This window comes from Astatotilapia calliptera, chromosome 12 (assembly GCF_900246225.1).
Source record: "Astatotilapia calliptera chromosome 12, fAstCal1.2, whole genome shotgun sequence".
Lineage (NCBI taxonomy): Eukaryota > Metazoa > Chordata > Actinopteri > Cichliformes > Cichlidae > Astatotilapia > Astatotilapia calliptera.
Genome location: NC_039313.1, coordinates 13,080,649 through 13,097,099, shown reverse-complemented (window position 1 = coordinate 13,097,099; position 16,451 = coordinate 13,080,649). Strand labels below are relative to the sequence as shown.

General features: G+C 37.6%; 1 protein-coding gene across 1 annotated transcript in view; it reads right to left on the bottom strand.

Annotated features, from left to right (window-relative positions):
* oxct1a (3-oxoacid CoA transferase 1a) overlaps positions 1–14,125 on the bottom strand; it is a 53,016-nt gene extending 38,891 nt beyond the window's left edge. Inside the window, exons 1-7 of the mRNA XM_026186773.1 lie at positions 13,873–14,125; positions 12,750–12,858; positions 10,714–10,804; positions 7,887–8,022; positions 7,610–7,759; positions 7,024–7,130; positions 6,411–6,471 (exon numbers count right to left, since the gene is read on the bottom strand). Coding sequence (XP_026042558.1) covers positions 6,411–6,471; positions 7,024–7,130; positions 7,610–7,759; positions 7,887–8,022; positions 10,714–10,804; positions 12,750–12,858; positions 13,873–13,968 — 750 coding nt within the window. The 5' untranslated portion in view covers positions 13,969–14,125. The remainder of the gene's footprint in view (positions 1–6,410; positions 6,472–7,023; positions 7,131–7,609; positions 7,760–7,886; positions 8,023–10,713; positions 10,805–12,749; positions 12,859–13,872) is intronic.
* Between the last annotated feature and the right edge of the window lie 2,326 nt (positions 14,126–16,451).

The window sequence follows — 16,451 nt, the reverse complement described above, 5'->3', positions numbered from 1 at the left end:
AGCCTATCCTAGTTGTCATTTAGGCGAAAAGGCAAGTTACACCAGCAAGTCCCCAGTCTATTGCAATAATCCCTATCATTTCAAGGAAAAACACAGTAGTAAACTAAAACTGACACCTTGCAGCTTTGTAACTCTCCAAAAACAGTAAAGCTGCAGTTTACAACCATGTTTGTCTAGAGCCTCCAGTAAATAAAACAAATCACTTTATCATTTAATTATAAAAGATATATTGATCATATCACAAATATGAGGCATATTTTTGAGTTATGGCCAAAGACATTTTATAATCAGTGACTTTTACCTTTAACCAACGAATTCTATACCAATCACCCTCGAATCCAAGTGAACGATTTCCTGAATTAATTGTATTCACAACAACAGCCAGACATGAGGTCACAGTGACCTTAATCTCTGACCTTTAACCGCCAATTCATCTTCATTCCAAGGGAATATTTGTGCCAAGTAATTTAACAGATATAGTGTTTACAAAAAAAGGGAAGGATAATCACAAAAAATCTAATTATCCAGCCAATACAAAACATGTTCCCAAACTATGATTGAAACTAAATTCCTTTTTTAATTAAAAGGTAAATTTCAAAGAGTAAAACAATATACACAAACAATGTTTAAACCCTTAGTTATTGCAATTTTTGTTTCAGCAAACATCCAGTGGGAGGCTGACCTGGAAATCTGAGCATGGGGGTTATTTATTACCAATTAGACCTCTTGCCTGGCTAAAAAACAAAAAAACAAAACACACTTCCAAATACCTTAATTTAATTCATGCATGATTGGATTGCTGTGCGTGCATAATAACACCCACACAACTACACTGCGCTGCTACAAGAGAACATCTGAGTCATTTACTGTGACTGATGATCGAACAACTGCAGAAACCACTGCTTGATTCAGTCTCTGGTGCACTGAATCCCACAATGCACTGGGGCCTTTCACTGTACCTGTGATAAGGGAATAACCGGACCAGCTGGACACCCTGGAACACAGAACAATTGAATAGCAGAGTTTGGTTGCCTAGCAACCATGGAAGGAGCCAGTGATGATAATGGTAATTTTTCTTTTTTGTGTGTGTAATTTGCTTTTGTGTTATCTTGTTTACTGGCACCCTTCCAATCTCCAGGATTATAAATTCCATTAAAAAAAGTAGACGGCATAAACTGGCACATAAACTACAATCGTCGGTCAACGATCAGCGTGGAGCACTAATGTTAGCTATGTGTGAGACGGAGTTACAATAATGTGAACCATTAAAGAATATAACAAGATGTTAATCAATTTATCTCCAAGATGCGTGAAATGAACTCAGCCGGGTACCACCGCGGGATTATTGATATATACCAGGAGATCATTTGAACTTGCTTTCCATAACTGCCGTTAATTTCTAAAAAATAAAAAAAATTGAGCCTCAGTAAATTTGACTTTGATGACTTTGATTCCTGACAGTATGTAAATAGTTCAAAGAGATGCTTTTAATGAAAGCTATAATTTTATGTGCATATTAAGTATAGATATTCCAGATACTTCAGGTTTCTTCTTTTAGTCTGCGAGTTAAACGCCGTTCAATCCCTTTCAAGCACAGGAAAGAAAATTAAAGAAGAACGGGTTAGCTAAACAAAACTTTATTCAACAATTTAATGGACATAAGCTTTTTGCTGAAGAAGAAAGTCGCCTATGCTTATGAAACTCATTTTGAAACACTTAACTGTGTGGATGTTCTAGTAACTAATTAAAGCCAATGACCAGAATCACATTAATAAGATTTGGGTTTTAGTCTGGCTATGATTACTGGACTTAATTTCACAGATGATTAAGTATTTTCAAGACTTAAACTAATATAATCTAGCTTTCATTTAATAAAACAATCTAGTTGTTTAGGTATAGCTACAACTGCCAGAGTGTGGAAATTATTTCCCTGAAGTTCCCCGGGTTTTGCCAAGCTCTTGACTGCATTTTTGCCCTTTTTCATCAGTAATTGCTTAACAGTTTGGTCTTTCTATACACCAATAAGCCACAACATTAAAACAACTGACAGATGACAGAAATAACACTGATAACCAGTGTAATATGATGACAATCCCACTCCCCCTGCGCCAGCAGGAGGCCCCATACAGACAAGACACTCCCATGCACCACAGAAACTGCTTGGGAAATACAGAAAGAAGACTACAGAGAGCTCAGAGTTTTGACACAGCCTCCATACGCACATATCTGATCAAACATCTGTGGCAATTTCTAGAATAAGCCTAATCCCAAAAAGTCCCACCTCGTAACCCATAGTTTCACTGTCATACACCCCTAGATCCCCTGTGTCCATGCACCAGAGCTTAGAGCTATGGGGGCAAGGCCCTTCACAGTATTAGGTTGGTAGTTTTATTATTAGGTAGCTCAGTGGAAAAATACAGTAGTTGATGTGCAACACAAGCTTGGTGAAATGGCGTGAGCTAAAAAGCTGACCAAGTTAAATGAATGGCTTGAGAAACGCCTCACTCTGTCTGCTCCTTACACCAAGACAACAGGGTCAATATTGATTCCAAAAATCACCAGATTTATGATCAAATATGTCCTGAATCCTGAGGAGAAATGTATTGGCATAAGACAAGTAATTAGTCTCTATGCCAATATGCACTATGCAAGACAAAAAGGCTCTTAATAAGGCCAATCACTTTATAGTCCTCAATAAATTGTCATAATGTTAATGTGTTACCTCCACTGCCATAAAAAATGGACCATAAAACTGGCCATCTGACAAATTACTGTGATAGAACGAAGCAGTCAGAGAACCATAATGGGATTTTAAGTTAGACATTTATTTAACATAAGGAACCTGTTATTATTTATCACTCTGCACACTCATTTTAAAGTGGGTGAGCAGAAATGAGGAAGGGGACTCACTTTAGGTCAGTGTCATTATTATATTATAAAAAATTTAAAAAAGAAAGAAAATCAAGTGAATCAAATGGTTAAACAAAGCAGGACTAGACTCAGATTCAAAACATGTAAATTCTATTTGATATCATTTATCAGACCACATCACAAATTACAATGAATGCCTCTTAGATTAAAAAAAAAAAGTTGATATGTGGATGACTCGTTTTGTAATTAGAGCACAATATGAAAAAGGAGTAAAGTGGAAAAAACTTCAAAGACTAGTCTGAAACTGGCAGTTGTTTGACACAGTCTAGTTGTACTACTGGCAGGCAACGTCAAATTCCATTTAAAAAAAAGATTAATTAAGTTCAGATGCAGATGCACAGTTTTCTGTCCTAAAGTAAAATTATTTGTGTCAGATTGGAGAAAGCACTTTAGGAGAGGTTAATTGACTGACATCAGTTCTTTACCTAAATAGAACACTTCAAATGACATTTCTTTAGCTTACCCATATATGTCAAGTACTCTGCTGAAGAGTAAAATATTAATAATTTAGAATAATCCCATTCTAAACATTAAGAGTAAACTTTTTTTTTTAATTTCTCAATTCATGACAATTAGCAGATGCCATTCATGTTCATAACTGTTTTCAGATCTTGCAATGTGAAGTACATCCTGCAAGCTTATGTTGTGATCCAAATCCCACATTCAATTTTTCACGTTGATCAACCTGTCTTTCATCCAATGCCTGCTACTCATCACTATAGGTAAGCAAAAAGGTTGGTAAAAATGTCACAAATGTATCTTATGGAAAACACTTCTATTGTAGCCTGGACCTATAATTGCCAACAACAGCAGCTTCATACATGACTCGGGTGATTCTAGGCTCAAAATGATAGTCGCAATATTCGGTTCAACCAATTATACTTAGATCTTAGCATTGTGATTATTATTATTTAAATTATTATTAAATCCAATAGCTGTAGTAAATTTCTTAGTGGTAATAGGCCATCACAAACATGTTTCAATAAGTAAACCAGTCATACCAGTCAATCTGTAAGGCAAGAGTGTGACCCTTTAAAAACCAGAAAATCCCCATGGGTCACACTCAATCTAAACTCTTCACTCTAATCAAAATACAAGAGAAAGTGATTTTTCTTTCCAAAACAAACAATAAAAGTTGTTTGCTATACATTGCTAATATTACCCAGTAATATCCAAAGTGTTAAGGCCAATGTTTGACCCAACTACTTTTTATATAACTAAAAAAATGTATATAAATAAGAAAAGACCATACTTAATATCTGTTATTACTGCGGCCCATCTGCAGTACTTCTGTTGCCCAACAGGGGGCTTCAGCTCGGAATTTTATATAAATAAAATTGAATTGAGTTGAACTGAACATCGGTAATTACTGCATTATACCAATTGTCAAGAATTAACTGATATTTACACAATATTAGGTCATTATTCCATCAGTTCATTTACCATCATATATCCAGATTTTGGTCACCGCATCTACTCTTCTGGGTGAATAATAGGGCACCCAAAGCCAGGCTCTGCATTGGATTGAACATGCCTAAAGCATGACATCTTGAGATGCATGAACAATCTTAACTCTACCACTGGATTTCTACCTTTCATATTTGTGATTCTATTCTTTCAGTCACTACATGCAGCACATGCCCACAGGTGACAGCAGAAACAGAGATAAACCTGTAAAACCTGTAAAACGTCAGCTGTGCCTGCGCCCTCAGCTCTCTCTTTACTTTAACAAACCATTACAACATCTACACTACTGCAGACACAACCCGCTTGTCAATCTCCTGCTCCACTCTAGCCTCACTCCCCAACTCCTTCCCAACCTGGAGCAGGTAGTTGGCTGCTTTTCATCAGATGTTGCAGGAAAGCTTAACGGCCAGAGTGTTTCTGAACAGCATTACTCATAAATGGATAGTAAATGGTTCAAATGAAATGGGTTCTTTATTATCAATACTCAAAGGTTTGGCTGGTCACTGAAATTTGGTCTGCAATGGTAAATAGAACACATAACAGCTCCATAGTGATAAAAATGTACCCCTATGTTTTCAGACATTTCTAATCAACAGCAGATTAAATCTCCGGTCCAGCAACAATGGAATAATTGAAAATGCACTCAGATTTATGAGAGACCCTTTTCTAGCAATTTATTTTCAGAAAGTGCCAGTTTTTTCATGGTTTTTCACACAGTTTTTCTCCCTGCTGCTCTCTGAAGCAAGCCATGTCTATATGCGAGGTGTGAAGCTGTGTGTTAGATAGGCGGAGAAAGAGACAAACGCACATACACATGGAGGGAAGAGATACGCAATAACATTTTTCTAAACGGTTAAATGCTAGACAGGTGGGTAACCAGACAGAATTCAATTTCACTTCAGTTTTATTCACAGCAAAATTCATCTCAGGGCACCTTGAAGACCGTACCATATTATACAGGGAAACTACGTATGTCACAGACAACCCAGAAATAGGTGGACACACTCTGATGCTCGTCACATAGCTCTAAAAACTGCATTTATTTTTAATGCCAGGACTCTAAGAATATCCCCTGTTCAAGTGGACAATTTCAGTTCACAAACATACACACATAACCTTTTACCTCTATTATACATTTTTAGTTGTTTTGTTTCTACCCAACACAACATGAAGCATTTTCTGCTGGCGAAACTTATTTCAGTGGTCTTCAGCAACATTAGATTTTAAATAAATTATTGACCTAAGCACTAGATTTTAAATAACCAATATACTGTAAACTAATAACACTGTGATTACATAACACTTAAACTGATTTAGAATTTAATTAAATACATCTGATCTAAACTGGCTTCTCTCTCATATTGGCTGTTATCCTCCCCACTCTCCTCCCCTCATCTTACTGGTTAACTCTTCCCGGCCCCGTTTGTACCTCAAGAGCACTTGGCTAGTTTCAAACTATTTTCTAATAACCTGCTAAGTTGATTCTAGTGAAGAGTTAATACTGCCATTAACTTATAGTTCTGGTTTTTACTGACCAGGCTCCTGACATGCATACTATTAATAGCACGTTGAAGAATTGTGCCTCTGACACTGACAGCACACACAGAGAAAGACAGTGAGCGAGAGGGACAGTGAGAAAGGGAGAACCAGAAATATTTTATGCCATATCAAATTTTTTCCTTTTCTAAATGTTGTTTTTGTTTATCTATTTTTATTTTATTTTATTTGTTATTGTTGATTTGTGAATAGCCCAAAAGGGTTTGAGAGTCTTAATTTGGACAGTGTTTACTCATCACTGTGTTTGATGGTTGATTTGTACAACTTATTTACAAGTTTACCTTTTTCAGCTAGTGGGCCTAGAAAATGAAAACTTAAACAATGGATGCAGTAAAACAATAAAGTAAAACTTATGTGTATATTCCACTCACATCCAATCCACTAGTGGAAATGTTTGAAGAGGAAGTTTGCACATGCTTTAAAAAGCATGTGACTGTGATGTTGCAGTTACATACCTCAACTATTGTGGTTTTGGCTGCCTTGCACATGGGCTGGTTGAAGTTCCTAGCTGTTTTCCTAACACAAACCAAGACATACATATTGAATAAAATGTAGTGGCAGCAAATATAATATATAAACCAGAAAGTGATTTCAAAATCTCTCAATGTGGTGTCCATTATGTTATATCCTGTTTAGACTCAGAGTACCAGAGGACACTGCTCTCTTGTGGTGAAGAATTTTACTACATTCAATTTGGACATGCACTGGATTGGTTCAATGTTACTCATGTAGGGACCTATGCATAACCTAAACTTTGCTATAACTAAAAACAATATCTAAACACAAGAGTAAATTGAGAGCATTATTTAGATTTTTCTAACTTTTGCAGCATCAATGCATATAATTGAACAGAGCTATATTAGTAGTAATGAATGATAATCCCAGTGCAGTTCAAAAATATTCTGTCTGAATAATTAAAGACGACGTATGCGCCAAAGTAGATCTGCAGGCTGAGAGCAAACAAGAGCTGACAAAGTTAATAAAGGCTTAAAATGCACTATGGTTTCATATGTTCAAATATCTCAAACTTAACACAACTTTAACACAACAATCCATGTCATTAATTACCTGAAAACAATGTTCCCGGCCTTGTCAGCTTTCCAAGCTTTGATCAGTGCAAAATCTCCAGTGATGGCTTTCTCCATGACGTAGTGCCTGCCACCAAACTCCCTCACCTGTGTACAACCAGGTGAGAAGTTACTTACAGGATGAACTAAACAGTGAGCTGTTTTAAAGTTCTGTTTTTAATTTTAGACTTGGTCTTTGTAGTTGTCTAAACTTTGTCATGCTATAGATTCTGTGGCATTTAAATAAATCTGCAATGGCTACTATTCAGGGTTACACATTACACCACCTGTGTGAAATCTCCAAAATATTTTTTACACTTAAAATATCAATTTTGACGAGGCTCTTTTCCTCAGTCACAAGACATGTGTCGCATGCCAGTACCTAATGGAGATTTATTCAACTCACTGTGTAATTTACTGTATAAAGAAACTGGATTTCAGTGCTGCTGTGCACTACAACAGATCAGACCAGAGCTCTTGGGAATCTGTGCATTATGAGGACAATTCAAGGCTACTATCATGTAACCCGCGAAGTTCAGCTACAGAACTTAATTCCAAAACTACAACAGGGATTACAGCACTCTCACCTCTCTCTTTTCACTGGCAATGGCAATGCTACCATCTTTGTTGTACTTGATAGGAGAGCCACCCTCTTGGATAAGAGTACCATAGCCAGTAGCAGTGAAGAAGGCTGGAACCCCAGCTCCCCCTGCCCTGATTCTCTCTGCAAGAGTACCCTGTGGGGGGAAAAAGTGACAGATTATGAGAGGCGTACAAGAGAAATCCAGATACATGTCCACAGCATGTTTGTTAAAAACTGTATAAGCCTTGTCACTTGACTTTTTTTTTTTTTTTTAAACCAACCTGAGGCGTTAGTTCCACTTCCAGCTCCCCTGACAGATACTGTCGCTCAAATTCTGCATTCTCTCCAACATATGAGGAGATCATCCTCTTGATCTGCTTAGTCTGGAGCAGCAGGCCCAGGCCAAAGTTATCCACTCTAAGGAAAACACACACAGCACTAACTTACTAAGCTTTGTTTTGTTTATTAAATTAACTTAAGCAGTTTTTTATAAATATAAGCTGATCTAAAGGGTACACACAAGTGTCTTGTTGTGTTTTATTTTACATTTCATGTTATTATATTTCAAATGAATACATTTTCATTTTTTATTTGACATTAAAGCACTTTTCTGTCAATACTCATTTATTTCTAGCAACTATGCTTCTTTTTCCTCATAAGAAACTATCAACGTCCTATCTTCCTGCAATTTCCACCATTTCTTATTATTAACGTAAACGCTTAGAGAGGTTATTCAAGGTTGTAACTCAGTCAAGCTGAAACGGATATGGCTCCCTTTTCTGATCTTAAGACAAAGCAAAGACAGTCACAGTCCAGCTGTGGCCTATTCACAGCCATAATCACAGTACATTTGATCAAACACAGCTGCTGAGCCTGGGGTTGCCACTGAGTCAGATTTTTCTGAGCATGTCTTTGTTTATTGTCTGTCAAAACCGCACGGAATAATTGTGCTTGAAAGAAGCTGTGAAGCTCACACTGGTCCGAAGTGTGTCTTACACCTGCTGCACATAGGGTGTCACGTATTTAGACCACCATACCTGGACAAATCCTCATGACTCAACAGTTGTGAATACATTTTTCTAGCCTTCTTTGACAAACATAAATTGCAGAGTCCCTCAAGCAACTGTTTGATCAGCTATGAGAGGACTGGCTTTTTGTGGCTTTAAAGCTCTTTCATACCAAACAAGAAAAACAGATGGCAATCGAATCAAGTTAGTTTCAATCTGTCCAAACTGTATTTTTGCAACACAAAACACTTTAAACATGTGCTTCATGTTAATGCACAGGCAACTAAAAACTCACTTACACTGCTCTAATCTCTAACTACCACTGCTTTGTTCTCTAATTGTAACTCTAATCTCGGGTTATCTTAAAGTATATAAAGGCCATGCCTTATCAGAATGCAAAAACAGATAACTGCAAAGTGCACTTTCACATGCACACAAACCACTGGTGATGCAACACACAATGGAAACACTAAAGAAAGGTTTTGGCACTATTAACTCGTGTTAATGTTTTGTGTGTGAAGCTGGTGTGTATGGAATGATGTTTGAGGACTATAAGCTCTTCAGGCAAATACTCAGTGCTCATTCATGAGAACAGATTCCAGCAGTGATCTTGAGCACAAGTGTCACTGCCTTTTATACAGAATCTATTTGGTTTGTGTCAAATTCTGAAGCAGCTGATTACACAGTACGTATAAAGCTGCAAGGGAAGGCGGTTCTGTAACAGCCTAATAATCTCCTTTTGTACAGCTGAATCCTTCTCAACTCATCGAGGGCATAAAGGGCCAGCTGTGTCAGTTTCATGAGAAGTGAAATATGAGGGTCTCGTTCCTCTCACCCAAAAGCAGTGAGACAAAACACTTATGTGTTCTATATTGCTACAAAAGTCAAAAGATTAAAGATTTATCCTTGATTAGGGATCACTTTAAAGAATAAAGTGACACAACACAACCAATATTTCTGCATGTTAACTTCTTACACTTTCTTTCCACTGCTGCCAAAATAAGGTTAGCAATGCCTAGTTGTCAAATAGTAAATCTAGTTTTCATTCAAAAAATAGTTTGTTCACACTGCTTTACAAGCAAACACACTTATGCAGTACTGTCATTTTTAAAAAAAAGGAGTCTTTATTACAGTACTTGATTGCCTGCCACTGATATAATTAATTTTCCCAAGGGGTAATATGAGAGACTGGGACTGTTGTGCAGGGCCGAACCATAAAAGCTGAACTCAATTCTGTTCAATATTAACTTTATCTCTTGATATGCTTCCTGGTGCAGCCCAGATCCAGTTTCTCATGTGGCCCCTTGGGAAAATTGATTTCCCACCCATGACTGGGATATATGATCACCAAGAAGGCTTTATTATAAAATGATCATACGAAAACATACACATGTAATTCTTACCCTTTAATAGTTTTGTATGTGGCATAAATACAAAGACACAAAAGGGTAAGAATTACTCAAGTTTCACTATTTCTGCATAAGCACTACAATTAAATGTTTACTGGATTGTGACACGCCAGGTTTTGATTACAAAAGAAAGCTGCAATTTTCTTTTTCCTTTTTTCTATCAACAGTATTAGAATTTTATTTGAGTTAAAAGACTGAACGCAACCTTCAGTTAGTTCTTGCTACTGTACAAAATGTACAAAAGGACAAAACGTATAATAAAAGGTAATTAAGGTCATCAGCTGACTGTTATGTGTACACTGAATCTGCACTGAGACCAAATACAAACATCACACACAAGATCACCTGACCACACACACCTCTTCCTTGTACCTTATCCAATGACTTATCTACTAGCCTCTGGGCATCTCGCTAGCACAACACTGCCTGTCTGGCGTTACAGTCATAAGGTTGCCAATGCTGCAATTAGACACCATCACAGGCTCAAATCAAGACAAAGAAACACTACTATTCAAGACAATAAGCAAAACGTTCAAGTTCATATGCAAGGATGTGGTTTGGTTAAAAGATTTAAACCAAAGTAATAATTCTAATGTTTTTGTTTTTATTTAATTCTACCAAAACAACCCAACAACAATGAATGGTACTATTCTAAAACAGCACGTACAAATCATGTACACTTCCACACATACCCTGCATTGTTACTGACTGCAGTGATGCTCTTAACGCCAGTCTTCAGTAAACTGTTGATGAGATTCTCCGGAATTCCGCATAATCCAAAGCCTGAGGTGGAATACAAAAAAGTAAGCGTTGCAAACAAGAATCACTGTGAGAAAAGAAAAACGATACACATTTAAACACTACTTTAAATAAAACTGCCAAAAGTATGTATCAGTGTATTTACGTTGTAAGTAAATGTTATGACTTTGTGTTTTATCTTCACTTGTTCAGCTGATGTCTGTGCATTTACTGCCATCGCTAATTTCCTTATATTTTGCTAGGAAACAATAAGAAATGTCTAATCCAGTTAATTGGCTTAAAGCATAAAAAACATTTCTCTGAAAATGCTCAGAGAAATGAAAACAAATGAAAAAGCAGCCGATGCCCAAAGAAAACTTTAAAAGACCTTCAGAAAGCCTGGAGAACAATTGATTAAGACCAGTTACAAAATTACAATTAAGTGCTGTATGCTTAAGTGGTTAAGTGTTAACCATATATTTTAGGCCAATTCGTTCATAGCAATGTGAGAATTAGGTTGTGATTTGAACTGTGATTCAGTGCTCTCCTCATGGACTTTGGATCAAAGTCCAAAGATACCCCGGCCTTTGATGACACAGTTGAGCTACATGGTGTGAAGGAATTTTATTCGCAAACATATATTTAAGACATTTTAAGATCATATAAGGACCTTAAAATGTCTTAAATACACATTTATATCTAAGGATTAGGGACATGCCAGATTTGGACCGTAAACTAATACAAAAACAATGATCTTGTTAACTATGTCAAACCACACAGAAAAACCAAAGTGCAATCAGCTTGGATCAAGTCCAGGTATTTCTAGACTTGTTTAGAAATATTCTTATATTGCACTGAGGGAAGGTTCATCTGCTTTTCTCTTAGACAGAAGTGCGTCACAATGGAAAACATTTAACAATGTCACTGTGAACAGGACTATAAATAAGATCAGTGGATTGCACTCAGTGTGTGGATGATACTCAACCAGCATTCTACAGACAGTTTGGAATCACTTCATTGCAAATTAGACATTACATTTATTCTAATGAATTCACCTGCCACTTTCTTACGTGCATGCGTTCAACCGCTCATTAACACAAATATCTAATCAGCCAATCAAATGTCAGCTGCTAAGTGCATTTAAGATGACACACTGAAGTTCAAACCAAGAATCAGCCTGGGTAAGAACGGTGATTTAAGTGATTTTGAATGCATGGTTGTTGGTGCCAGACAGGTTGATCTGAGTAATTTAGAAACGGCTGATCTACCATCTACCAGTATTGTTCCACACAACCATCTCTAGGGTTTAAAGAAAATATCCATTGGTTGCCCAGTGGTTCAACAAAAGCTGGATAACAGAAGACTGAAAAAACATTCTCTAGTCTGATGAGTCTCCTAACAATTGGATGGTAGAGTCAGAAAAAAAGATAACCATGGATCTATCCTGTGTATTAACAGCTCAGGCTGGTGGTGGTATAATATTGTGGAAAATATTATCTTGTCACATTTTAGGGCCCTTGGTATACCAACAGTGCACCATTTAAATGCCACAAGATACAGGAATATTATTGTTGTTGACTGTGTCCACCCCTTTACGACCACAGATCTTCTGATAGCTGCTTCCAGCATGAGAACAAACAATGTCACAAAGTTCAAATGACCTATAACTGCGTTCTTGAACATGACAATGAGTACTCATCACTGTAACCAAATAGCCTCCACAGTTAGTAGAGCACTTTTGGGATGTGATGGAATGAGAGATTTGCATCACGGATGTGGAGCATGTTTTTGTTTCCAGCACCTTGATGAGTCTATGCCATGAAGAAAAATGAAGCTATAAGAAACAGTAATACCAAGGTGTACCTCATAGCATCCAGTGAGTGTATGTAAATATAAAGCATAACATACTGTTAGGTGAACAAAATCATCATAAACCAAGAAGTCCTATCTGACATTGTTACAACATGTTTGTGAAAGTACTATACATTACCTCCCACAAGAATGGTAGCTCCATTATGGATATCTTTAACTGCTTCTACAGGATCCGAGTAGAACTTTGAATTTTTCTGACTTGATGTGGAAAAGTAAGAGCCACAGGTCTGTAGAAAGCACAAGAGCATGAAATACAGCAAATTTGCATTCATAAAAAATGCTGTTTCCGCAACACCAAAACAAACAAACATGTAAATTCTAAATAGAAGCACAAAAAAATAAAGGCTTAAAACCTAATGACCTGCTTGCACAGTTCAAATCCAATTTATTCTGTAGAAGAAAGGAAAAGTAAACCTAACTGCTGAACAAATCCTGCAACAAATGCAGGCGAGATTATGATAGCGCACAGCCAAGAGCCAAAAACCAACAGTCAGCAGAGGATTCAGGTTTAAAATCATGTGTTTAAAACCCTGTGTCAGGCCAATGCGAGCTGCTGTCTTTTGTAAATTCTCATATCTCAGACAGTAGTTAAACGCAAGTTCAACCATGAAGGGCAGTTAAAATCTAAGCTATCACGCAGATTGCTGCAATCACACTGTGTGGGTGATAATTAACTAGCATTCAAGAGAAAGCTTAAGTTCACAATGTTCTTGTCATTACACACAAATACATTGTTACAAATAATCTTTTTTATTAGTTAACAAAACGAGCTTCACATTTAACGACTCTATAATATTGGAACATGTTTTTGAAAGTTTTCCGCACTGAATAAAACGTGTGGCAGGTGTTTAGACCTAAATCTATGATTACTTGGTGTTGAGTTACGCGCACTTGTGATCATCCAACTACACATACCTTAGTCAGATCAAATAACCTGATTCGCTTTATTCATGCATTTCTAGATATTAGCAGCAGTTTTTGAAAGGATTGGCAAATGTGTTGTATTGCGCGTATCCGCAAGGTTGTGCGCCCTGCAGGCTGAGGTCAGCCCACAATAACACATAAACGCAAACTGAAACAGTATAAACGACGCGAAGCTTGGTTCATAGTTTCATTCCAAATGTAACCAATACTTTAATGACAGTTGAATTATTATATTTTACTACTGTCGTCTCTTTTTTTGCAGCAACATCATCTCAACACTCCTACAACAGGTGTAACGTCGCTGTTGTTATACTGACCTTGCTCAATTGGTGGATGGCGAAGTTTATTTTGGTTCTGTGGTGGGTTTTCAAGAGTATATTTTCCGCTCTGCACAAAGCTTTGAGGGCCGCCATGATTTGGAGCTACAAACTTGGGGTGGGCGGAGATGCAGGGTGAGCGCTGACTGGATCTTTAACCGAGCTAGCTGAGGGTCACAAAATATGGCTACACGCAAGCCCAGCTCGGCGACACGACGCTATTGGCTGTTTTCAAAGAGGATGAAAGGAGAAGCTCTTCTTCGTTATCTTTCCCCCACCTGGTAAGCTAGGCATGTTTTAGTGCATTGCCGCCTACTGTTGGTGTTGTAGCGTCATAGCGTTTGAGAAAGCCCAATACTACCCTTGTTCTCTTGTTCTTTTTTAGTAGGGCTATACTGTATTCAAAGGTCCACGAAGAAAACATTAATTTCCCTGACACAGCTTGCAATGCATGAGAGCAATTTCCAATCTCTGTTTCCCCACTGCATCCCATTATCACATTGATGATTCAGCCTCTCACTAAGGATGCAGTGGCACAGCATCCTGCCAAATGGCACATGCAAATCTACATTTTCTACCTAATCTTATCCACGCCATCAGTGCTTTCAATCCCAACATCTGCTAGCACACAAAGACAGTTTCACATTTGATTAAATTTATTTTATTTATATCGAAACCATATTTCAAAACAGGAATTGCCTCCTGGTGTTTAATATTGAAAGGTAAAAACCCTACAATAATGCAGAACAACCCCAACAACTCACAAAAGACGACGTGCTATGAGCAAGTACTTTGGCGACATTGGGAAGGAAAAACTCCCTTTTAACAGGAAGAAACCTCCAGCAGAATCAGGCTCAGGGAGGGGCAGCCATCAGGGTTGGGGGTGAGGGGAAGGAGACAAGACAAAAGACATGCTGTGGAAGAGAGACGGAGATTAACAATAGCTCATAATTAAATGCACAGTGGTGTTGAGAAGGCATTCTCTTTTTTTTTTTCATTAGAATTTTGACATAGAAAAAAAAATCATGATGCATTAAAACCCAATTCTTCTGAATTTGGAAAGCCTATATCGACTCTTTAGAAACTTCCAGAACTCAACTGCCAAAAAGGCTAGGCCTTTTAATTTGATAAAACTTTAGTGTTTAATTTGCACAAAGCAACCTAATTGCAGCTACCTACATTTCCACCAGGAGAATTTTTTTTCTGAAGCTTTCAACAACCCTATTGATCATTTGCTACCAAATATCAATATCAAATCTGTATGATCAGGTAAAGGGGAGTCTGGAGAGGTGGAGGTGCGTGCTAGAGGAAAGAGTAATGAAAGTCAGTAGATGCAAGACTGAATACGTGTGTGAATGAGAGAAAAGCATATACAAGAGATGGAGCCAATTGTAGACAAAGTTAGAGAGGAAAGGTGAGATGAGATGGTCTCGACACATGCGGAGGGATAGTGGATATACTGGCTAAAGGATTCTGACTATGGAGCTGTCAAACAGGAAGAAAAGAGAAAGACCACAGACAAGGTTTATGGATGTAGTGAAAGAGGACATGCAGTGGGTTGGTGTGACAGCAGAGAATTGGAGATAGGGATTGAAATGGATGATGAAGATCCACTGTGGTGACCCAGCTCAAAAAAGAATTTATCAGCGTTTAAAGCGTGGAAGTACTGACCTTACTTTGAGTTTGATTCCATAAAAAGTGACAAAAACATTAGCGTCCATCGTGCGTGGGAAGAAAACTTCTTTTTACAGCGAAAAAAAACCCCTAAACTTCCGAGCAAGCACCGAGTAGCTATGACGTGATGGGAAACTCACAGAGACACTCGCGCAGATTCTTCAACTGACCGCAGCACACCTACACCAGGGTAACCCTCCGCCTACCCTGCTCCTGCTTTACAGGTGAAAATAGAGCAAAAGGACCGCTGAGTCTTTGACTTTATTTATTTTCTGCTGTGTTTTACTTGCATCTGTTTAAAAGAGTGAGTGAAAACACAAAAAATATTTTATTTTATGTGCTGGAATGTGTAGAAAATAGGTTTAAATGTTAAACTAATTTATTCAAGTCAGAGAATGTTGCATATAATTAAATGTTTTGCTTGATGCATAAAGTTAAAAGATTAAAACTGATAAAACAAGTTAAAAAAAGTTATTAGTTATTTCCCCTTCTGCCCCATGAAAACACAATGTTGAGGAGGCACAAGGCAGATGTCCTACACCAGTTTGCAACACACTTCTTGCAATACCTGAATTTTTCCCAGTCTGCCTCATGTTGCACAGAATTTCCCCTTCTATTTTCCTCATTTAATTTGTATCCACAGGTTCCAGCAATATGCCCCCTCCAACAAACAGAAATCTGTAGCTCATCCCTACATTTCTCATATCTTTCCTCTGCATGCATCCCTGACATTTCAAGCAAAAACCCACAGATCATTTTTTTCATCCGTCCTTTGAAATTTATCTTTCCACTTTGTGTAGAAACGGTTTCTGGCATAGGACTCATTGCACTGGACTAAATAACTAAAAACTCACTAACCCCCCCCCCCCCCCCCCTTTTTTTTTTTTTTTATTCTAACCGGCTAC